This window comes from Electrona antarctica, assembly GCF_951216825.1.
Source record: "Electrona antarctica genome assembly, chromosome: 16".
Taxonomy (NCBI): domain Eukaryota; kingdom Metazoa; phylum Chordata; class Actinopteri; order Myctophiformes; family Myctophidae; genus Electrona; species Electrona antarctica.
The window spans coordinates 18,655,182-18,681,453 of NC_136797.1; the positions used below are offsets into that span (position 1 = coordinate 18,655,182).

Below are 26,272 nucleotides of genomic sequence, written 5' to 3' on the forward strand. Positions count from 1 at the left end.
TAAAGGTCACAGCCAGGGATCGGGACTCGAACCCGCGGCACGCTGTCAGGCATGCGCCTATATGTGGTATGCGCGGCCTGGCCCGCTAGGCCAGCAGGTGCCCCATCTTGTTGTGACCAGGTATACTTATCCTTGTCTCATTATTCTTATTTTCCACATGCATCTCGTTCACCTTTAAACTGTTTTTTACAAGCGTAGCACTCACGCTGCTTAATGATTCGAAGGGCCTATAAAACACACTATGCTCATGAAGTTCACAGACTTCACTCAGGGTGGGGCTCAGACCCTGATACTAAACTCTGTTTGGTCAACTTTAAGTTCATTGCCACTCTTCCTGGTATGAAGTAGTAAGACGTAATTACTACAGTAAAATGAAGCATAATATCATAATATTTTGACGAGGGATAACATCCTCCCTTCTTAAACATATATGCACTGTCTCCAGGTGCAGGAGACATGCTTGCAGGGTTGTGATCCGGGGTGAGGGGTTGTGGGGACAAGCTGCTGTCTCCTATAGCGTATGGGACTGGGGAAGCTTGGGGGTATCAATGGTATCACTGCTATTGGTGAGTGGGGGGCCCGGGGTTCCAGCATCCCCTCCTCAACAGCAGTGCTTGACTGTTTGTTTACAGTTATCCCTCTGGCCCACACTACCACACACACCCCCTGGAGCTGTTAGCCTCCAGGTTGTCCTTGGCTGCCCCTGTAGACCCTTCAGGCTTAGCTCGCTGATATATGCAAATACATCAGCAAGCTTGAGTCCGAGCACAGGATTATGTACCCATGTTGTCTTTCTTGATCAAAGCAGACACATTTGATGGATACAAATTAATTGTATTAAATGTATGCAGCAACTTAAAGAGATTAACTACAACCAGGGCTGGCACAAGGCAATCAGGCGCTCTGGGCAAAATAATGAAAGTGCAACCTTGGACTTTACAAAACATATATATATAAAACACCTCATATTACTGTCAGCTATTTAAAACCATTACCGGTATGTTGTTAACTTAACACCAACATTGAGTGTAGCCTGTAGGTCATAACAAAATATAACAACACCATCGACCACACATCGTGCTACAGGTACAAATTTATTTTCTGGGCAAATGTAACTCAAAATGTGGAGAATGAGCCACTGGGATAATATAGCTCTTAACAGCACACAATGCACATCTTAAAATTAAATTAAATTAAATTCATATAGTCTATACAGCACAAGTTTCCCAGTGAGTGAGCAAGTGAGATATTATCTTTCACTATGATCAAATCAAACCTTTCCTGAATAATGAATATCCGTAGATAATATCCACGATTATTACTATTTCTTTCTCTGTTTTTTAAGAAAAGGTTCTCCATTCGATATCTCTGCTGAGGGATTGACTGAGTCTTTGTTTTGCAGGACAATATTGTTCTTCAGCTGCTTTGGGCTGCTTAATTAACAAGCTCTATTCTGACTGCGTGTCTGAGATTCAGGGCAGTATTATGCGTGTCTTAAGTACCAGGTCTTATTACTTAACTTAAGACCTGGAGGCGTGGTCAATGCTGTTTGGCCACTCAGAATAGCCAAATGGCATTGATCACGCCTCCAGGTCTTAAGTTAAGTAATAAGACCTGGTACTTAAGACACGCAAAATACAGCCCTCAGTGTCTGAACTGGTAGTCAGATAGCTTACTATAAAAGGCAGGTCAGCAGCCAACCCACCTGCTCTTCTCTCTGTCTCACTCTCTTCACCAAGTTCACCCACAGCGGTGTTTGCTGGCTGTGCTGCTGTCTTCTTTCCACTGCTACCTGCGAGTCCCAGCCACACCACTCTCTTCACCTGCTGCCGTGGGCTCCATTTTGTCCCATCGGTAACGTTAGCTGCAGCCGGCAGGACCTGGGAAAAAAATGAATTAAAAAATATTTTGTTAATTTGGGATGTGCTTTCAGGGCTGTTCTCTTTTTGAATCTGCATGCCCAGGTGGTTTTCTTTTGTTAGCTAGCTTGCATGCTGTGCGTGCGTGCGTGCGTGCGTGCATGCGTGCATGTGTGCACATGGTGTGTATGAGTGGCATAAATGGATGAAATCTGAGCCTGTCTGTTGAAGACCACAGAGTGGCTGAGGGCACCAAGCAGCAATATCCTCATCTCCTCCTCTACCAAGTGTAAAATTACACTGCTTCTGTCTATAGTGCAAGTGTCCTGTTGACAGAAACGGTGAGAGTGTGCCAAAATCACACAGCATCCTTGGTTCAGTTCAGTCAAGCACAAAGCACCACAGAAACAGAGACAAATAGCACACTGTGCAAGTGGGCCAGTCGGTGGACCCCGGCCCACGCGTTGGGAATTGCTGCTTTATCGCAGTGGTTCTCAAAGTCGAGTTCGGGGAGGAGGAGTCCTTGAGGGGGTTCCAGGGGGTCCCTTGGCAAAATTAGCTATATAGTGTCCTCCCCTGAACAACTACTTTTACCCTATTTTATGATTAGGCTATTACAATATAGCCTAATATATCTACAAGTTCACAGCCGGCCCGGTCTGCAGCCCCTACAGAGCCTGTGCATACAGGATACATGTATAATGGTCCACAGTTTAAATATAAATATAAGCTCTCAGTTAAACTATAACTTTAGCTATAGCTTATATCGTTACTGTCTATATAAACCAGTGGTTCCCAAAGTGGGGTCCGGGAAACCCCTAGGGGTCCTTGAGAGTGGGTCCAGTGAGTCCCCAGCTAAATGATAATTAGGAACCAAATGGACCCTTATGGGTCTGTAACTCAGAGAGGTACACTCTCTGAGTTACAGACCCATAAGGGTGGCAGCGGGGGCAGTGTCTTGAGGTCCCTCATCAAAATAACTCCCTGCACAAATAACTTTGGGGCAGTCCCGTCATCTGCCCTGGCGGCGCCTCTGGCGTTCCCTGGCCAGACGACGGCGCCGCTCGTCGGCAGTCTCGTCGTACTGCTGGGGCAGATCGCCGTGTGCACGCATCCACCTGGGTGACGTCAGACTGCTGGGATGGGATCAACTTTGACCAAGAAATGCAGAATAAAATTCAGGTAAGGCCGGACGATGTTATGGTGCTGCACTTCTAGCCTACATGTATTGTTCACAGAAGCATGTGTGCAGCTGTTTCCATGCAGGCTCATTAGACGGGGCTCACACCAAGACTAATGATATGGTGATGGATGTGATCTCAGTCTAACTTTGAATTGGGATCAGAGCTCGTCAGCAACAAGACATAACACAGACAGACGGACAATTTGAACCCTATAGTGTCCCTATTCTGGGGGCGAAGAAAATATAAATATTTAGTGGTGAGTGTAAACAGGAGGGGAGGGGACCCAATCTAGAGCCCACATGGGGTACTCTGGTCAACTACAGTATAACTATATAGCCCGTATAAGCTTTAAGTGGTTAAAAACACAAGTCCAAACAAAGAAAAACTGTCCGTAAATGGCATTGTTTTTGCTTTCAACTCATTTGCATGGCATAAATAAGCTGTGGGGTTTTGATTGATTGATGTTTATATTTTTAGGGACAACAGCATTGCTAAAAATAGCAATGCAGCAATGCATAACATGACCATATATTTGTACATATCTGTCATCTGTCAAAAGTTTAAAGCACAAAAAAACCTTGTGAGCTTATTGATATGAGGGAGAGCGAGTGCATTTGCCCGCCGCCAATATCCGACAACACCCGTGTTGGCTGCCGCAGTGTTTCTCTGCGGCATCAGTCCGACTCCGACACCCTACTTGCCGCTGCCGGAGAATTAATGCACTCGGTCCTTCTGGGAGGCTTATTTCCATTGTGGAATGTGTTGGGTAGTAGCAGAGACCTTGTTTGGAACCTAATGGCATTATGTTCAGCACCTGCCAACTATAGATAGGCTTGACAGGAAAAAAACAATCATATTTATACAATTATAATCTTCAGTAGGCCTAGTACACTTCTGCTGCACAAGCACGTACTGCTATTAATTAGATCCTATACTCATACAAGGATCGTGTATTATTAGCAATGATGCATTATACGGCAACGCTGCAGCTTCAAAAAGTAGGTTGAAAACATGCAATTAATGCCTCTACATTCACAATACTTTAGACCAGGAGACCGGAAAAGCAGCACATTGTTGCAGCAGCACGTCTTGTCGTCTTCTGACGATCAGTTCTACCATATAGTGAAAGATTTGTGTAATTCACATAATGTTCTACTCTGTGCATGGGCTTCATTGCCCATTCTGCTTCATTCCCCTGCTTCTCAGACAAAGGGCTGCGCAGTTGACTGAAGTAATCGAGGGAAAGGTCCCCGTCCCCCCCTGCCCCTCCTCCACCCACCCTCACCCCAACATCTCTATACGTTGGCGGGCCCCCGCCTTGCCACTCACTCTGATTTAGCTGCTAATTAAAGGCTCAATCACTTTCAATTTTGGCGTGTCCCTGTTTTGGATGTGACAACATTGTGAGCTTGTAGATAAGTGGCTCAGAGTTCGCTTGAGACGACGCCACTCTGTCGCGGTCTAAATACAACTGTACTTTATCCCCTACTACTAGTAGAAGGGGCGCGTGACCATTTACTCAAACGTGAAAGCGATTCCGCACTCTACCTGGGGCGAAGAATGGAGCATACGAGAGAGACGATAAGTAGGCAAAGGAAGAGAAAGGCTGAGACAGAGAAAGGGGGCAGCGTATAGCTATGGGAAAAGTGCTGCACAGCAAAGTACTGCATCCTTGTGGTTCCATTCTCACACAATCCAGTCAAATTTACGATCCATATTTTTACTCTGTGTATGGCATCAGCCTTTAAATAGAAAAAAGGTTTGCACACGGTATGAAACAAGTTAGCTTTTTTTAATTTCAACGTTTTCTCAGGTGAGACGTATACAGTGAAGTGACATTTTGGCACACCCCCTTCCTCTTCAGTGTGTGTATCTACTAGCTTTGGAAAGAGGGGGAACAGAAGAGAGTGTCAGACGGGAGCAAGGAGGCGTGTAAAGGATAGCGAGAGAAATAGGTGACTGGGGAGGATAACAGGAGTGAGAGAGTCTACTTACAAGGAGAGAAGCAGGTGGGATGAGAAATGGGATGGGGAGTGAGAGAGAGAGAGAGATAGAGGTAGAGGCCACATCAACGTCCGAGGCCTTAATGCCTTAATGCACATTAGGGCGGCTGTGGCTCAGGAGGTAGAGCAGGTCGTCCAATGATCCCTGGGTCGGCGGTTCGAATCCCGGCTCCTCCTGTCGAAGTGTCCTTGGGCAAGGCACTGAACACTACATTGCCTCCAATGAGTTGTTCGGTGTGAGCTTGCCACCATTGGTGTGTGAATGTGGGAAGTGAGGACGCTGGTGTTGACTGTTTGCTGGCGTTGACTGTTCGCCGCTTCACCTCCCAATGAATGAATGAATGAACCATTGTAAAGCGTTTTGAGCACTTGGAAAAGCGCTATAAAAATGCAATTCATTACAACAGAAGACATGGGCAGCTTAGGCAATTTCATGGAGTCCGAGAAGATGGCGATAATCCAGTTAAATTGAAGAATGGGAATGTCAATGGATCCTTGTTCATCCAACTATTAATCCTTTTATACATCCTCGCACATGGATAGCTTTATATGGTTAGAATTGACTGGGAATAATACTTTATTCAATACAGCCCTACTGATATACCCTTTCTTGCTACTGGGATGATGGTGATGCTGTTGTTAAATATTTGGTCTTGATTGTGTAGGATGGGACACAAAAAGCCTGTTGGTATCTGTATTTTAAGCTGCAGTGCCTCAGGGATGCTTGGCTGTGAATAGTTCTTCACATTGCATTGAACCTTTCTAGTTTTAACGGAATGACTAAATGGGATGAGACAAGACAGCCACAGAGGTTTAACAGAGTGTGCCTTTCTCTAACTGCGTGTGTGTGCGTGTGCGTGCGCGTGTGCGTGCGTGTGTGTGTTTCCTTTCCTTTGTGACATTGGTGCAGAGACTTCTGACTCACAAGGTAGACTCAAGTGGTACACAGCACACCATAACATACAATATTATTACATATATAATGCAAAAAGCGACAGGCCTAAGGTTGAGATGGGTTACTTGGGGTAATGCTAAGTGATTTCTTTGTGTTATTGTTTAGCTTACTGTCATTTTATTATTATCGTGTGATATTGTCTTGTTTTCTTATCTATGGAGAACTGTATTTTTTCTGTGTAAAATTGTTATTCTCCAATAAAATTATTTATATATTAAAAAAAGAGACAGGCCAAGACAAACTTTGGACGGTACGGTAGACATACTGTATCACTCCATATGTTCGGAGTTCACACGACTGCAAATCTCACCACGATCATATGATGAAGTCTATACATGAGTCCATACAGTACGTTGGCGAGCTGTCACAGCAGTCACCTCTGCCTTTTCAAAAGATTCATTTGTTCTTCATGTGGAAGCCACAGATCAAATGTGTGGACTTTTGTTGGATTTACGAGGGAGGGCGGCTTCTCTGATATGGATTACGATGGGGTTACATTTTTACAAAATGTATGTAAGGCCTGACATTTTGAAGGGCTGACCCCCCTCAGAAGGGTACATTTATCTTCCTATTAAAAGAATCATGTGTCTCGGCTGTGCTTCTTCTTTAAAGCCAGATAATAATAATAATAATAATGCACACCTCTTGTGAATGCTTTCCTTTGAAATGGCTTTCAATCAAATGTTTGATATGTAATTTGGGTCAGTCAGTGTTCATGTATATGGATGAGGTTGTAAGTAACACTAACAGGAGATCTTTGTTTGAAGTAGCTGGCACACTAAACAAAAAAGGTGCTGATTAGCACTAAACGTGGCTCTTATTAAAGGACCAAGCAGTCCTTTCAACTTGGTCCTTTATTAAAGGACCAAGCAGTCCTGAAAGGACTTGGTCCTTTTTTGAAATTGCTATTTATTTTCTTCCGCCAAAAATAGCAGTTCTGGCTCTGCTAGAACTGAACTCTGAACCCCCCTTCACCCACAAATGTGGTAATCTGGTTCTCCAAATTGGAGAAAGAGACTGCTTTCCCTGAATTGAATAGGAACTGAACTGGGACTTTTCAATTCAACAACTTAAAGTGGGCCCCATTTGTTTGTTTTTCATGAATGTTCAAAGCTGTTTATTTTCTCTGAAGTTTAATAATATTTTTTCAGTTAACCTTTAATCCCTGTTTCAGACTCATTTCATTGGTTTTCACTCACTCATTGAGTTCCTCATCTGAATCTGGTATATTTTCTGGTTTATACGCAGTCAATTCATACATCTTTATACCCACCTTATCATTAGTTATCCTTGCGCAACTTGCTACAAAAACACTGAATGATTTTGCTTGTTAGCTCGGTAGGTAGAGCTCTTGCCTTTGCAACATAAGGTCATGGGTTCAAATCTGGGCACCGCCAACTTCTTCTTCAAGAACCCTTACCTGCCCCCCACTATAAAAAACCGACCCTGTCACAATTCCATGGTCTTTTTCTCAAGTTTAGTCTTCCATGTTTCTTGTGCATATTATTCTTATTGCCTTCCTGCTTGGTCCTGCCTTATCGCTGCTTGCAGCGATTCGTTTCTAGTTTGGCTTGTAATCAATAATCATAGACGAACCACCTCTGGTTCTCTTTAGTTATGCAATGATTCTCCACCAGCAGAGATTCGGGGGTGGAATTCAAATTTAGTTTAGGGTTTAGGCTGTGGCAGGATTCCTATTTCATTCACATCGAAACCACCAATCAAATTTCAGTTTTAGTTTTTACTGTAATTTCCCTGAACACCCCTATCTCGGAAGCATGCGCACACACACACACACACACACACACACACACACACACACACACACACACACACACACACACACACACACACACACACACACACAGGTGAACCGATAAACAAACAATGCAAAAAGAAAATAAATTGAACAGGGCAGAGAATGAGATATGTGGATGCCGGATGGGCTCTCGAATGTTTTTCATTTAACAAACCAAATGGAATGTCAAAATGAGGTTGAGTTTGTGAGTCACAAGCCTATTCTCCCTGTCTCATAAGGATTATAAATCCTCATGTAAATGAAGGGAGTCAAGGCTCTTTCTGGTACACAGAAGGTACATACCAGGCATGTTCTCTCAAACAGCACAGCAGTGCTGTGAAGATTGTCTCGTCACTGTTTATCATTCGATTAATGTTCATTTTAGGTATTAAATCAGGAAATTGACTATTTAGAGAGCCGAGAAAGGAAAATGCATTAATCTGAACTGTTGTCGTGTATGAAAATAACAACCCAGGGTTTCAAGGATTCTGAAAGTTTCTTACATCACGCATGTCCAAATCCTGGATAGTGACCATTATGTATAATGGACTGTTAACTGTGAGTGGATGACCCAACAAAGCACTACACTTGTTTACAAGAGGGTCCACCTTGTTCAATTCATCATAACATTTAGAGACATACAAATATACACTTCTATATAGCCAAAAAACAGGAAATCATCATAAAGGAGGTGAAAAGGGAAAAGAAAACATACAGTGAGGGGAAAAAGGGGTGCGTGGGGCATTCAGATTTTACGGGGGCCAGTTGGTAGAGCGTTCCACATTTTGGTGGCATAGGAGCTAAATTAATGTAGCTCCTTGTTTGTGCCAAATCTGGGTTGCACATGGTTTGTTGAGCTCCCTCTGGTGTTGTGGGTGTGGACTTCGTTGACATTAAGGACATAAGGGGCGAGCTCTAAAATTGGTATTTGGCATGCCACTCCAAAAAAGGTGTTCCAACAGTGTTCTGTTCACCTCCACCATCTGTTCTCTCCCAGAGGAGGCATGTGTCAGTGGAATGGGATGTTCTGAAGCCGGATTGGAATTTGATTGGCAAGATACTTTTCAACCTGTTCATAGACAATGTTTTCCATCACTTTCGAGATGGAGCTAAGAATAGAAATAGGGCGGTAGTTGCCGGGATCTAATTTGCTCCCTTTCTTGTGCAGGGGGGTTACTTTGGCCAGTTTGATATATTAGGGGACCTGTCCCTGTTTGATGGAGAGGTTTATTATGTGGGTGATGATTGGAGCTATACTGTAGAGATGGCCGAGTCGAGAAATATTGTCATGGCCAGTGGCCTTGTGGGGTTGAAGGGCACTTAGTTTTTTAAGTACCGCCTCCGTTGTTACCATTGCTAGTTTAAAATCATCTTTACAAACACCTAGGTTTTTGTAGAAGGCTTTGATGTGCTCTACACCAAAGAGCCCGGAGTGGGAGGGCAGTTTGTTAACCAGCGTTGTTGCAATGTTTGTAAAGAAGATGTTTCAAATTCAATTTGTAACAGTTTAACAATAATAAGAACAAGATAAAATAAGGTACAAATTAAAACTAAACAGATACCATAAGTATGTTTGATAATTAGAGATTCAATTTAAACAGTCTTGTCTTGATTGAAAACCATGCATTTTGCACTTCTTTTTACCATATATTATAGTATCTTGCCATCAAAGCACAGCATTAGCATAACTTGTGACTGCTGTAATTATGTCATGCCATATGAATGCCATATTGCCAAGCATCTATACGGGAAGGGTTAGTTATGCAGTGAAATAGGAATCCTGTCCCAGCCTAAAATTTCACAATTTGAATTCAATTCCTGAACCTCTGCTGGCGATGATTCATGCATAACCCTTCATACTGTAGCTAGATATAATCAATTTTTTAGGCCAGGGGTAGAGCAATAGCTTTTGAATCGCAAGGTTCTGGGTTAAATCCCGGGCACTGCCAACTCAGCATATCTAGTAGCACATCTTGATGTAAGTGCTCCGCCTCAGCAATCCATCTCCCAGTGCGTTGTAAAGGGGATGCACGCCCTGATACCGACAATAAGCCACTCCAACCTCCTTACTTATTCATGGCGCCCCTTTAATCACTTATAGTATCTTCGCACAGCAGCGTCTTGGGAGATAGAGCGGCCATTTGGGAACCGTACGTTTCCCTGTAGTAATCCTCAGCTCTTCCTGGTTTATTGACAAAGTGTCCTTGAGCAAGACACTGAACCCCAACTGCTCCCTGGGTGCCGTTCAATAGTTGACCACTGCTCCTAATAGTTAGGATGGGTACATGTAGACGTTAGATTCTTAGGTACTGTATGTGCAAAATGTGCACATACAGTAAAACGTTGGAAATCCATGCCCCACCGGCACCCAGGTATGCAATACCCGTTGTACCCTTCTGTCTGCCTGTCTGTATCCGGTGTGTCTGAGCACCCAGATCGCCATGATATGCCTATATATTGGCGTATCAGTGGTGCTGGACAAATGCCTATCCGACCGTCTCCACACCGGACACCGCACTGCCTTGGGACGGTCGGACAGTTCTCGTCATTATGTGAACAGACACATGTACTGATGTACACACGTACACATGCACAGACAGACGTATGATGATGATTTGGTTAATTCCCTTTTCATTCGGTAATAGCTTTTCCATTATAATGCACTGCATGGTTTCACTTTTACACCTTCAGTTTTAACCGTTATCAATTAAGTCACGTTTTATAGGTGTGAATAATAACTGCCAAGCATCTGTTGATTTAATTGTTTTTCCATGTTTTAATTAACACCCAAGAGTAGATCTATTACTTTAAAGAGGGTGACTGAACACCCTTTGTTTCCATACATACACAGTAGTTATGACTCATGAGACAAAACAGCAGGCCAGCCACTTGGCCCAGGACTATTATTAATGGGATTACAATTTACACATTGCAATGCACACACATTCAAACTAATCCGCAAAAACTGAGTACACTTTGTCATAAAAGGCAGGCTATGTTTCCACAAACAGATGCATTCCTCAGCATTCCTGAGTTGACCCTGATGAAGGCCCATGCAGGTGTTTTTAAACCCTTGTTTTTAATATTTAAACTAATCAATGAAATAAAGGATTTTTCTACTTCTACTGGACAGAGCTGCCTTGGACCCTCTTTTAAGTTCGCCACCTTATACTTCCACAGTGACATTGACTCAAGGTATAGAACCTTTTAAGAACTCTTGTGCTTTGCTATATGAAACCCTCTCCAAAGAGCTGTCAACAGTTCTCTCTACATATAACCCACGTAGCGCTTCTTCGTTTCTTTTTTTTCAGATGCATTCCTCATTTGTTTTCTCATCTGCATTTGTGACATGGGTGCCAAAAGTACTGGACAATCCTGCACATGCCCGTTGTACAGGAAAACAGAAAGATCAAAGATCATCTGTAAAATGTATACAAACAAACAAGGATGGTACTGTGTTAAAACAACAAGACTACTAGGGCTTTGACAAAATCTGCCCTATATGTCCAAATATAGTCCATGATAGTTCTGAAAGATTCATCAAGGCCTGGACTCTGTGGGACTTGTAGGAAGCTGTGGACTGGTAAGGTAATTAGCTGGAGAACTAAAACAATATTAATACCAAGCTTTTGACTGTGACTGACTAATATTAGACTCTAATTGGACTCATCAGTTTGCCTCCATGGCCTAATTCTGCCTTTTGCCACCATATTCCAATGAAATGTGTAAACAGTAAAAATAAGAAATTTTTACTCGTTGAGCTATGGTCACAGAGATGTGGCCATGTTACAGTGTTACACTCTGCTGTAACACTGCTTTACCCCTATGTGCTTTTTTTTCTTCTTTTTTTTTTTACTATTCTCAAGCCAGACCCCTGAACAGGTTTGGAACAGGTTTTGGTGCAGAGTTCTGAAGTTGAGATCGATCAGACGTTCAGTGTGTGATTTGGCTGATCTAATGTAGATCTTGCCATACGTCGTGTTGTCCTTAAGCTCCCCTTTTTTTCTCAGTACGGCCACTTTATCCTGAATTGTGTTCAGTTCCACCTTAATCAGGCCCGGGCCCCGTCCTCTCGGTGTCAGCCGCTCTACGGCCATAATCGCTGGTAGCGGGTCGAGCTTCATCCCGTCAAGCAGCAGCATGTTCACTTTCAGCATGAGATCCTCTCCCTCTTCAAACCGCAGACCCGATATAACGATGGAAACATCGGGGTCGAATTCAACGCGTTTAACTTGCTTGTTGAACTTGGCTTCCACTTGTTCGATTCTCGCCGTTACGTGCCCTATTTCCATATCCACGTTGGCTAGGATTTCACGCTGCTTACTCTGGAGTTCTGCTCTCATCTCAGCTTGGTTCTGTTTTACCAGTTCAACCATAGAGTCACGCAGACCGTTGATTTTACCATCAAGCTGTTTCTCCAGAGAGGAACCCATTTGTTCCATTTTATCTTTAAATGTCTTCTCCAGAGAGCAGCGTGTCTGATCCATTTTCTCATTGAGTTTCTTCAGCTCCTCCATTACCGACATCTCGTTTAGAGCCGCGTCTTTTTTACTACTTCGGAGTTGAGATTTCTTATCACCTCCTTCACTCATATTTGCTTCTCTTGGCGTTGATAGTACTTTTGATAGTACTTAAAGGTCAATTTGATTTGTTTTTCTCAGTTTATCTTCGTTTTATTCTCTCAATTGTTTGGAGCACACGCAGACGTGTGTGTCTCCAACCCTTCTTGTATTAGTGTGGCCCCTGGAGGTCCCTGACACAGTTGGCTGGAGTTGTGCAATGTGGCCCCTGGTGTGATTATTCTCATATCAGGAAATATGAGAATAATTTCCTCCTTCGTCTGACCGGCTAAGTGTGGAATACTTTGTTGCGTTGCGTCGTCGTTGCCGCTAAACAGCACGCATCTCAGCCTCGGTGCAACTTGAGTTACAGCCTCTCGAGTCACACCAAGGCTGATTTTAAACCCTCCTTGCAGGTTTTACCAGTCTAGCTTTTTGGCTTCCTCCTTGCGGAAGAAGTCGTTTGGGCTGCCAACCCTCTCCACTCCAGGTCTCTCCGGCCGTCCTCTGCCTCTCCATATGTCACCACACTCTTCATGGTCGTCACCCAGTCTGCTCCTGGTTGTCACTGGTACTTCCGCTAGTAGTCTTTCAGTATATAACATCTACTGATGCACAAACTTGGACACATCATCAGTGTTGTACAACATGGCCCCTGGTGTGACTATTCTTATAGCAGACCCCTGGACAGTGTTTGTGCCAAGTTTGGTGCGGAGCAATGGTGTGCCTCGTGCCTGTGTGGCTGGGTTGTACAACATGGTCCTTGGTGTGATGTGTTTGTGTCCACCATCCACCGTCAGTCCGCCACCCTCTAGGCAATTTTAAATTAGGATGTAATAGCCACATAAAATACCTTATCTCTCATTGCAAAAGTGTATCTATAATGTGAAGCGTAAATATTGAATTGACACTATACTATAGTTTATCTTTCTGTTCATAGTCAGCATAATTTAATTGTTTACCAGTGCGCACGGTGACGGTGTTTCAACAGACTTAGTAGTACACGCACGCACGCACGCACACACGCACGCACGCACGCACGCACGCACGCACGCACGCACGCACGCACGCACGCATGCACGCACACACACACACACACACACACACACACACACACACACACACACACACACACACGCGCGCGCACACACACACCTTGTCCCATAAACCGGCTAGCAAGATTTATGAACCTGAAATGAACCTATAGCTCTCTTTCCCTGGCGCCCCTTCAGCCAAAAGCAATAATTAGCAAAAAAAACAAACATTTATCCTAACCTTAATCAAATAATTACACTGCCAGTGGTAGTGATTCCGTACTTGCAGCAGGGTCTCAGATTGTTGCTATCCTTTTCATTTTTTTTCTTTTTTTACTCAACTCCAACACTGTATAGTACCAGATTTTCTATCCAAAATGCATGCAACTCCGTCATTAATCACAGCCTTCTCTTTTGGGAGGCAGTGCAGGGACTTTTCGGTAGCCTGGCAGCCAGGAACAATATATTTCCCATGGCCTAATTTACTGCTCATTTTATGCTATCTCTGTACTACATTAGATACTGAAGCTCCAATTTCACCTTCAACTTGAATTGGGTTTTGCACGCACTGGCGTCAGTGGCGTGGCCACAACTACGATTCTATTGACCTTGTTCCGCTCAAAGATGATTGGTCAGCCTCCATCGACAATCGACATCTAAAACAGGATGAAATACCAAATGGCTCGTAAAACAGATGATTTTTCCTTTATTTCTGTCTTTGCAGATGAACTGAAAACAAAAATGAAATAAGATCAACACCTCTGAGTGCGAAAACAATGCAAAACACCTAAAAGCATTCTGACCACATGGGACCTTTAAAATGGAAATACCAGGCAGTCGGAACATAGGATGTGTTAGGAGGACAATGCATTACTTTTTGATTTAGGTTTAGTCATATTTTAGTCATCTAAAATGTTTTAGTTTTAGTCTAGTATTAGTTGAATAAATACCATAAGATTTTAGTTGAAATGCCTGATTTATACTCGGCCCAGTCAGCTGTGTGCCAAAAATAATAGATCTACAAGCACACAATGTACACATGGGGTATTCAACTATATTAGGCAGGGGGCCACAACTGTGTGTGGCCCCCACACACAGTTGCGGCCCCCATATCTAACAATTAATTCTACAAATGTCTGTGTATCTGCCTGTCTGTGTATCTACCAATCTGTCATAACATCTGTCACACCTCTTCCGTAAACCTCCATTTTATTCCTCCCATTGGCTGCCGCAGATCACGTGACGCGCGAATCACGCAGTGAAATGCATGTTGGGAAGCAAGTAACTCATTTAATGGGTGACAGATTTCTGTGCAACATCCCCGCGGTACCTTCACGTCCTAACAACACCACAACGACGGACATCATTCACTAAGGGCACGGACACGCGTTATACGTACCTAACCCAATCTGGGGAAAAAAAGAACAGCACCATCTGCTGTTTGTTTCCTTTGAATTTGCCTCTTATCTGGGCAGGCCCCAGTTAGCCTGACACTCAGTATGAATCTCATTTCGTTTCACTTCAGACTGAAAGCCCTCCCCACGGCAGCAGTTTATGGGATGGGTGTTGTCAAAGCGGCAGTCTAAGGTGATTGGTTCATACCAACCAATCAGAATAGTAGGAAAGCAGATGACGTTGTTGTCAATCATGTGGCTATGGCTAACCCGTTTGCTAACCAAACAAACAAACACAGCCAACGAGCGCTACTAGCATGTAAACAAAAGCGGTAAAATACGTCGGATGATGATGTTTATAAAACTTCTCGTGTCTGTAAAGAAACTATTTATCGTACGTCGATTTAATAGCCAGATTGATACGGACGTGAGTTACCGCAGTGGGGGCAGCCATGTTTGTTGTCTAACGCTGTTGAGTGACGGGGCTGATGGCCAATCAGGTGAATCAGCTGCTACGATTGGATTTCCAAACGACTCTCACGCAGCCGTAGGCAGAGAGACTCCAGACCTGAATCGCCAGAACATATTTTCTTAATGGGCGTGGCTAGCGATTCAGGGCTGGAGCCAGGCTAGGCCCCAGTAGAATGTGTATAACAGGATGTTGGCCCCTTTGGCCCGGCCTCAGCCCTCCACTTCCTTGTGCCTGTGTTTTCATTCCCACTATCAACAGTGTATACACATTCTGAATGGCCTTGCTGAAAGATTCGGTAGCGCAGTACAGAATCTGTTCTTGAGAGATTATACCTAACCTAACTACACTACACCACAACAACTCGATCATGGACACGACGATGCATTACGAGCAGCGCAGGGTCGTGCATGCATGTGTGTTCACTTCAGCGGGTGGCAACGGGTGTGCGTCGTGCAGGCGGGATACATGTTAGGTATTGAGTGTGTGTTGCTTGCTTGCTTTGGCAATGTAAACATATGTTTTCTCATGCAATTAAAGCCTCACGTCAGTCTATATTAAATTGCATTACCGACACTGTACATAATTTGGTTTTATATTCGAACGGGTAAGGACTAGTACACATAGTTTGTCAGTTACCCCCATAGTATATTCAGACTCACAGATAAACTTCAAATGGAATCAGACAGCAATCTCTGCCTCATCCATTCTTATTTGTCTGATTTGTCTGTGTTTGTGTTCCAAACAGTGAATGAAAAGGGGGGTGGACAAGACGCATGTGGAGGCTGGGAATAAATTAAGTTACCTCTTGACAGCCGTAGAAAGACCCAAGCTCAGCCTTAAGAGCACTGCTACCAATCTAAGAGGATTCTTTACAAATTCTCTGGGCACAGCAAACCTATATAGAAAAGATGAGAGGCCCATATCTGTTGCCCACATATCACCAACCTTTTGCATTCTCTTCTTTTAATATCCTAAAGTGTGCTTCTTTTAGACTCAAGAGATGAGGAAAAGATGGTCATTTTATTTTATTTTTTTAGAGCAGCTTTGCTGTCTCTCTCTCTGCCTTCAGCCCCTTATCAGCTGGGACATTTCAGCTGATTGTATCGGTGCTGGGTTACATTCAAAGGAATTTCCAGCACTCACGGACAGGGTCCTTCAGGTACTTTATTTAATGGGTACGGGCAGAGCCATAGAGTAAGACAGAGTTATGACAACTCTGTTCACTTCATGGGGCCAGTCCAATGGCGGCTCTTCCACATAGACTTCTATTGGCGAAGAGCATAGCAAACAGTCCTGCATGGAACGGAAGTTGGAGCCCAGCATTGGAGCCCAGCTTTAATGATCTTAAATCCCTTTATTTTAGATTATTTTTTAGTAATAGTACAACATAAATATTGCGCCGCCCTCGTTGAAAACAATGTATTTCAAAGCTTGTCCCAGTTCAGGCTGCATGAACAGCGCTCGAGCGCTCAGTTTTCTACCCCCTCAATGTCGTAACTCTGTCTTACTCTATGGCTCTGGGTACGGGCAGCACACAATCGTATATGGTATGTATGCTATTTAGATGCATACTGGTGAGAATGTAATTTAGACCAGGTCTGTTTACTTGACCACTTAACCTGTTGGTTCTTGTCGTGTTCTTGCCACCTACTCTGATCTTGCACTTTATGTCACTCTGGATAAGAGCATGCTAAATGCCTTATTGATTATAATTGAAATCATTGACCTTCGTCATTACTTTGCTTAGACGTTGGTCAATTAAATGAACAATATCGATCTGGATATTAAAGTCATGTGTCGATAATAGAGTTATAATCAATGTCCCAAGACAGGTTCACAGAATTCAGATTTTACGGGGGCCAGTTTCGAATTGCAGCCGTCCTCGGTTTTGAAGGAGTCAAGGGAGTCAAGGGAGTCTGAAGGAGTCATGGCCTAGTCTTTCTTTCAAGGTCACGATCTAAACAAACCTCCCCCGGAAGTTGTCATCCGCGTGCGTGCGCGCGTGCGTGTGAGAGATGTTTTTACACAGTGACACACAGTGTAATCCTATTAAGATTCTGACATTTTGATAATTGGTCTTTGTGCCCATTTTGTGAAAGCTTATGAATACACACAAAACAGCAGTACTAACCCTAGAAATCATGTGAGCAACGTTTCTCTTGAACAAGATGTACTGCAGTTCAAGCGAGACATGACAAAGACTATTTTTATTTTTTTAATGGCAGAACCTTTTGAGAAGAGGTTGTGCGAGGTGAGAGCTTTTATATGATGTCACTTTGTCAGGGCACAGGGAGAAACATATTAATGAACAGCTGGGATGAGATTGATTAGGAATTAAATGTGATCTGTACAGTAGGCTCGCGTAGCCAGCTACTTATCTGCCTTTGCAATGCAAATTGCCCCAGGCAGATTGAGTCTGGTGTCGCTCAGTTGAAGGCGTATTTCGCGGACCCGCAGTAGCGTAAGGATTCGTCTGGAACCAGGCTATAACCAACCAGGGCCCAGTATGCAAATATAGGGCTGGCGTACCTGTGACGTACATTGCAAGAGATTCATATTTCACAACAAAGATAGATGCAGCCGTAATAAACGGGACATTTGTGCTTGTACTGGCTAAATATGGCATTAAATAAATATGAATTTCTATCGAATATCTCCGTTGCAATAAAATAAAGTGTTTTTTTAGGGGACAGTTGCGTTGTGGCAGTTCCGCGATCTCCCCCGGTCACCAGGCCCACTGTATCCCCTTTGAGATGCACTAAACCCGGGCAAAACGTTCATGGTGACAGCCTCGGAGCCCAAGAGCGTCTCTTCCTGTTTTTTAAACAGCTGGTGGATGGAAATGACGCTCGCGCACAGCTTCAACGTGCAGCATCGGCAAAGCGTTTCCGTTTTTTTTTACAACACGTAAAGTTCCATCCACCAGCTGTTTAAAAACCCGGAAGAGACGCCTGGACACCGTGTTTTGTGCGCCGAAGGTGTGCTCACGCCCTCTGTCTGTCTGTCTGTCTGTCTGTCTGTCTGTCTGTCTGTCTGTGAACAGATAATGTCATTATCTCTGTTGTCATGTGATCAAGACTAGCTTCCAAAGTCTGCGCGTGCGCAGTAGTGACCCATTTTGCACAAAACACTACAAATCATGAATGCAGCGGCTGCGTTCTGTGAAACTTTGCACGTATACATTCCAAGAAGAATTGCCACCCTAAATCTATCTGTACTCTACTACTATTATCTGACAGCGTATTTGTACAGACAGACAGTGTATTTTGTACTATCTGACTTTGCAGTGTAGTACCATTATGTGACGTGTGTTATCTCATCTGACAGTGTGTTGATTTGTTCTGACAGTATGTCTGTACTATGTGACAGTTTATTTGACCGTGTACATGTACTGATGGTGTATTCATTTGTACATCTTATATCTGTACTCTACTACTACTGACAGTGTATTTGTACAATATGACATGTGTATATATGTGTGTTTGTACTGCCCAACTGTGTTTGCTGTGAATTTAACTATCTCTGTGTTTGTACGTGTACTATCTGACATTGTATTTGACAATCTGACATCTGACTGTGCATTTGTCTGACTGTGTTTGTGTGTTACCTTATGTGTGATTTGTGCATTTATCCTAAACGTCCTTGCAGACTGGATGTGTTTTTCAGAAAAACTGTGGAAAAACGCAGCTAAAAATCCAAAAAAAAACGCAGCAGTGTGCACTGTGCAGACACCTTTAGTATTCAGATTGTCTCGATTTTGTATAATTATCTCTCCGGTTTAGCAAATTGTTTGTGTTCTTTCCTGTAATGGCTTCTCTTCTTTTTTTTGTGGAGATAGCAGAGTAATGAGGGGTAGAAAATAGTGTCTGCATTTCAGATGCACATGCTCTTTCTTCAGTCCAAGAAGCTAAAACCTGCTGATATATGTATATTTAATTAGGTGTCAGTTCACTCCCTGAACACTCCTTCTGGGGCTCATGACTTAAATGTCAAAAATAAATAAAAAATAAATAAAAAGAACAGCCACAGCATGTACTGTAGAACTGGCTGACTAATTAAGCTGAGAGAATAATGATATATCTGTTTAAAGTTTTCAAACAGAAACTTCATGTGGAATGGAGTTCCTATAGCTATTAACCCATCGTTTAGCTGCCTCTTTTACTGTGCATGCACAATATTTCTTCTCCATTGTTTAGCCCAGGTTCTTAAACATTCTTCTCCATTGTTTAGCCCAGGTTCTTAAACATTCTTCTCCATTGTTTAGCCCAGGTTCTTAAACATTCTCGCGGCCAGGGACCCCATATTTCTTCTCCATTGTTTAGCCCAGGTTCTTAAACATTCTCGCGGCCAGGGACCCCATATTTCTTCTCCATTGTTTAGCCCAGGTTCTTAAACATTCTCCATTGTTTAGCCCAGGTTCTTAAACATTCTCGCGGCCAGGGACCCCAGCATTGGTATGGCAGCGGACCCCGACCCCCGTCTGAAAAGATTTTGTTGCAGATTTTCATAAACGTTTTGAAAATAGCAGATTAATAAGGTCACGATGGGTTGAGCTTGTAGATCAACTATTTTCGAATAGCCAAATAGGGTCAGGTTGTGATGATATAATAAATATATATGAATCATAAGTGGCCATGATGAAGGTTATTGCGACCGATGGTCGCAGTTAACTGGAATCGTGCATTTTGCGTGTGTCAGGCACCATATATGGTGCCAAGGTCTCGTGACATCATGTGACATCATCAGGGATGGAGATGTGGAGACCCTGATGTCATAGTAAATGCGACCTGCTGTCGCAGTTAAACCCATATATGGAGATCCCTGATGTCATCAATATTGGCCAGCAACTCTACATCTGACCTCAAACCTCAAACCCTTAGATCTCCATACTGTATATGGATATGTCAGAACCTGTTCTGACATTCCATATGTTGATCCTTCCCCATCCATCCTTCCTCTTCGATGTCTCCCTTTTCCTTTTGGCTTATACCTGTCCATTCAAATTTCAAACTCTAGACGGGCCTGCCCCAAAGTTATTAGTGTAGCCGCGCCCGGCAGCCGGCGAAAACTAGAGTTCTCAACAGGCCCACCTGTCCATTCAAACTCTAGACGGGCCTGCCCCAAAGTTATTAGTGCAGCCGTGCCCGGCAGCCGGCAAAAACTAGAGTTCTCAACAGGCCCACCTGTCCATTCAAACTCTAGACGGGCCTGCCCCAAAGTTATTAGTGCAGCCGTGCCCGGCAGCCGGCGAAAACTAGAGTTCTCAACACGCCCGCAAATGAAGGCCCGGCCATATACTGTATGGAACTCATCTGTTCTGACATTCCATATATTGATCTGACCTCATCAAACCCTGTACACTCCATGCTCCTTATATGGCCAGTACAGAATTAATTCCATGTTGATCTGACCCCCCAATGCCCCCATGCCAATGCGCCAGCACTCGCCCAGCAGTCTGGCGCGGTCCCTAGGAGCTTAAATTATGCTATGTTACTTTCATTGATGCAAGCCAGAGCCAGAGCAGTCTGGCGCGGTCCCTTCTCGCCCTCAGGCGTCTTACTGGTGTAGAATATCTACCAAACAAACACTGACATTAAGATTCAAAGGTTTAACAGAGTGTGTGTGTGTGTGTGTGTGTGTGTGTGTGTGTGTGTGTGTGTGTGTGTGTGTGTGTGTGTGTGTGTGTGTGTGTGTGTGTGTGTGTGTGTGTGTGTGTGTGTGTGTGTGTGTGTGCGCACGCGTGCGCGCGTTTGCATGTGCATGCGTGTATGTAAATGTGGGCAATGTGCATTACTTGGAAACTTTGGCACTATATAATAAATGGCAGGTAACATTAGAAATGCCTCATAAAATCTGCCTAGAGGAGTCTACACAGCAAAATCCTCAGTGTTCATTCATCCAATCGTCACTCTGAGAGTAGCCTACTTACAAATGTGGTTTTGTCTGGTTTGTACACTCTCTCAGAGTAAAATGAACACTGATGATTTTACTGTGTACTATAGATGCAGCTGCTCTTCTACAAACTGGATTTCTTCTACACTCTCTGGTTTCCAGAGTGGGTTTGTGCATTTCAGTTTTGTTGTTGTTTAAAAATGTTTAATTTTAGTTCCGTTTTTGAGGGGCGCTATGCCCAGATTTCCAGGTTTGTGTAAACACAAACATTGAAGACAAAAGTGAAGAGGTGTGATTGCGTGGTAGATGTGCCATCGGTTGAGCATTGCATAACGATTGTTCCACGGGGGACAGGAGGGGCGCTAGCAAAGTATATTCAAGATAAAAGTGAGGGCATGAAGTGAAGATGGAAAAGTGAGGACGCAAATTGTGATTGGCCAGAATGAGATGATGTGTGATGATAAGAGCACCCCTCACTTCACACTGGTGTGATTTTTATTAGTTACAGTATAGCCTATTTGTTGTTCCTTTTCATAATGATTAGTAGAAGTTCATAATGAATGCATGTGTACGTGAATGCAATCAATAGTGACCTCACAACATTTTGTTTTATTTTGTTTAGTTAGTTTTGCAAGTATTGTTTCAGTTAGTAACCCCCCACCCCCTTAAGTCTAGTTTTTATTTGATTTCAGTCAATGGTTGGAAACCATATGGGAGATGTGGTTAGACTCCCTTTGTCTCACTCTATAATAAGTGAGCTTTTTGGAGGCAATTTGTGTGCCACTGCCAAGGCATTTCTTATTGAAAACAATATAGACCGTTTTCCATGACAGCCAGCCGAGTAAACAGGTTGTTACCAATGCTATACAAATTAAGGTTCCAGGTGAAAGTGAGCCTGGCAGGCTTCTATTCTTGCGACGCTAAATTAATTTTAATTTGTATCTTTGGTAACACCTATTCTGTGTGTAGGCCTACACGATTTTTCATGCCAATATATGGCTGTTGTGTTCCCATGGGAATCAGTAACCCGGCCACTGCACTGGCCATATTGTCCTAATTGTCAATGGCTACAAAAATTACCTTTTAATAAATTGTTGGCATATATGTTATGTTTTCCCCTGTAGGTAACTAGAATTTCGCGGGCCTTCGGCCCGCTCATCCCAGAGTTGCGTTGGCCCGCGTTGCGATACAGAAGTCCACAGATACAGAAGTGCACAGTGACACGCGTTGTATGCAGCTGTTTTGTGTTGCAGCGCGCGTGTAGTGTTGTTATCCATATATGCGCCTCGGTTCGTCCCGTTTGTTCCACGCCAGGTGTCGACGCAGTCGTTGGCGCAAATTTCTTATTATTTTAACTGTGTATGTAATTGCCGCTAGTAGCACACATTTGTTTTTAGGAGCACGATGAAAAGTTATGAAATAATGTGTTTGAGGGCCCTCCTATATACAGCTTTAGTCCCCACACGTCTCAATATTTGCCATTGACAAAGAACAGAGAAATTAGGTCGAAATGCCGCTAAATATGACGTAAATTAAAATGTATTATATATATATGTTTTTTTAATTGAATGTAAATACTTTACTTATAAAAAAACCTGGCAACCCGCACCCCGCGGTCATTTTCCGCTAACCGGAGCGGTGCTCCCTAGCCTGCTGGAGGGGTTCACATCATCCCATGCAGCCTCGAGAGGAAAAAGAAGGCAAATAAATGCAGCCTTGAGGCTACCTCCCAATGTGGTGTTGTGGAGCTTGATCACCTCCTCGTCCTCCTTTTCTCCCCAAATTGTCAATGCCACTTTTTTTTTTAGGAGCACGATGAAAAGTTATGAACTAATGTGTTTGAGGGCCCTCCTATATACAGCTTTAGTCCCCACACGTCTCAATATTTGCCATTGACAAAGAACAGAGAAATTAGGTCGAAATGCCGCTAAATATGACGTAAATTAAAATGTATTATATATATATGTTTTTTTAATTGAATGTAAATACTTTACTTATAAAAAAACCTGGCAACCCGCACCCCGCGGTCATTTTCCGCTAACCGGAGCGGTGCTCCCTAGCCTGCTGGAGGGGTTCACATCATCCCATGCAGCCTCGAGAGGAAAAAGAAGGCAAATAAATGCAGCCTTGAGGCTACCTACCAATGTGGTGTTGTGGAGCTTGATCACCTCCTCGTCCTCCTGTTCTCCCCAAATTGGCAATGGCAATAAATGCAAAAGTTGCCTAGTGTGAATACTTCCACAGCCTAAGTAGTAAAGGAGAAACTATCAGTCTTCTCCGAAGTCGGTCAATGTTTGTCAACTCAGCACGTGTTGACAACGCATATTAGTAAACAGAAGCCGTATGTGTGTCACACCAAAAGTGGTGACCTATAGAATCCTGTACATAGAAGCATCACGCAATCGTCTCCCTCCCTGTGTGGGTCACGTGGTGGGCTCTGAGCAAATGGGAGAGAGAATGTAGTGTTGCCAGGTCCGCGTATTGTAAGCGAGTGGTAGTGTGTGTAAGTAGCGTGTTGAATGGCATTTTTTCTGTGCTTGTTTTCATAGACGTGGCAACAAATTAGGCGGGGGTGTCGGTGCTTGTGGCGTGTTTGTGTTTATTATTGATATTGATATTGTTTGCGAGTGTGGACGGGAGCCGGCTTTAGTGGCAGTGCGATGACAATTTTTACGCGGCTGGTGTCGATTGTGGCCGTGCGGCGCGACATGAGGAGATAGCCGTGGATCGACGCGGAGGGTAAGTGTGTGACGTGTTAGTGTGTTGTTGCAGTGTGTGTTGCAGCGTGTTGCAGCGTGTCAGTGACGTAGTAGCTGGTGCCTTTTGTTCCTGTGCGTGCTTTTGGGCACATGTTTTCAATTGTAATATAGGATGATTAAACATATGCCCTAAACCTTGTGTGTGTACAGCAGTAGAGTGAACAATAGGTCTGCCTTGTCAAAGTGCAGATTCCTCACCCCCGTCCCAGGCAATCTAATATTAAACTAAGACATTTTCTGATAGCCTATAAGCATAATGGAGCAAGAATGGCATATTTAATTGCGACGGGGTCATTGGCCGTAACCCGTTATACTTAGGCCTATAGCCCATATATTTGATGTGTGAAACTGCGTATGAAGCGCGTCATGAATTAAGAAGCCACTGCTGTGCTGAATCCCTCCTCCTCCAGTCTCAGCTACAAGAGAAGTTTCCCCCCACATTCTACTCTCTGCAGCTACTGTTGTTAGTCTGTTAGAGTCAGCTGTAGCAGAACGCACAGCGCCCATTTACCCATGTGGGACAGAAGATACACCAAAGCTCGGGTTGTTGTTACTACGGGACATATTTAACGAGATTGATAATAGGCAAGCTCAAGTTGTATATGCACCGTCTGGGCTTCCAGAATATCCCCGTTATGTTTGAGCATTGGCAAAATCTGGCATCGGATGTGTTTCGTGCGTTTACGCGCAACAGTGAAGTATAGGGTTTTTTTCTGTTCTTTTCCCCCCTTCTTCTTTTCTTTTTACCGGTGATTTCCCCTGCAAATGAGAAGAATCTGGACTGGTTCCCGAGAAGGCGAGGGTTGGACCCGGACCGGTCTCCTAGCCCTCCAGGAGTAGCCCGCGGTGGGGCATGATTCCTCTGATTTTCCAGAAGTGGAGGAGTGCGCGGCGCGTGTGGATTATTCACCCGGAGATGCTGCTGTTGTCCGTGTTTTGTTTTGTTTCTCTGGCAAGAGCGGCACCCTCTCTCACGACCGAACAGCTGGACATGGGGGTGGTAAGTTTTGTCTTTTCTACCACACTCACACACACACACGTGTTGCCAATTATTGACCATTGGCATTGAATTGAATCCCAAACAACCCCGCAGCCGCGCGGCGGTTTCGCTGCGCTACATTTTCTTTCTTTTTTTGGGTGGACGTTACAACAGATGAAAGAGCGTGTCAACTGTCAATAATAGGCTTCTAGAATCAGAATGTGGGGAATTTAATTTGCCAGAATGGAATACATGCTCCGTGTTTCTTATTGGCAGCGTATAGACTACCTTGCATACAGAGTCTACAAACACAGTCTACTGACATGTCACATGTAGAGCCCCTTAGGAGACGGACGGGACACAAGCTACGCGATAGTAAACTATCATGCAGAGGGCTTTCTCACCAGAGCGCAAATCATTCCTGGATGGAAATAGTAGTGTATAGCCGAGCATAAGTGCATATGATATCTGATGCCAAGTTCAAACAATGGCTATTTTGAGCTAGCGTAGGCTATGTATGTAGTAAATGGCTAAGTAAAACGGATCTAAGAATACCTGGCAGTTGGTTGGTAGAACAGAAGGTATGTGGAACTTGAACTTGTTGTGGAAGTCAATTTCCGAATGAATCACAGGGGGGCTACCAATATCTAGGCATATTTAAATATTGAAAATCCTGCCAAAATTGATAGAATCAAATCAATACGAGTGACATTCCTGTTCCAAAATTTGTATCCATAGTGCGCACGGCAATGCAAGAAAGGGCTTTGAAACGACTCCATGGAAGAATTATTTGTTGTTGCTGCCCGGGGAAATGGAGAGTGATAAAGCAAAACCTTTTAAAGAATTCCAATATGCAATTGACTAAAAATAAGAATTATATATATATATATATATATATATATATATATATATAAAAGCAGCCTAAATAGCCGGAGCAGCTTGCTATAAAAACCATGGCTATAGTTCAGTGGCAATATAATAGCTTATAGGCGAATTCTGTGCATCCCAAATTACTCTATAGCCTATTGTCCCTTGTAGCTTCTGTGACAATTAAGGATCATTTTGTAGACCTATGTTCTTTAATCTATGCTTTATTACTATTTCCATTGCTCTTCTCTTTCCCATTTTAACACAGCATCCATTGCCAGGAGGAGGTTGTATTGTTAGACTGTCACTTGGCATTGGCAGGCAATTCGTGCCATTACAATTTGCAACCAGTGCTATTGGTCAGCTGGCCTTTGACCAAACTTAAGGTTTACAGGATCAAATGACCACAGACCACACCAATGCACTGTTTAATAGCAGCCTAATGCGTTACTGATCAATTGTGAAGTCTTCTGACACACACACACACACACACACACACACACACACACACACACAC

The 26,272-nt window shown here is 43.6% G+C and overlaps 1 protein-coding gene across 1 annotated transcript in view; it reads left to right on the top strand.

Annotated features, from left to right (window-relative positions):
• Positions 1-24,375: 24,375 nt before the first annotated feature.
• The window catches only part of LOC306939130 (matrix metalloproteinase-17-like), a 114,348-nt gene continuing 112,451 nt past the window's right edge, over positions 24,376-26,272 (top strand). Inside the window, exon 1 of the mRNA XM_079523630.1 lies at positions 24,376-24,909. Within this exon, the coding sequence (XP_079379756.1) occupies positions 24,763-24,909 (147 nt within the window). The 5' untranslated portion in view covers positions 24,376-24,762. The remainder of the gene's footprint in view (positions 24,910-26,272) is intronic.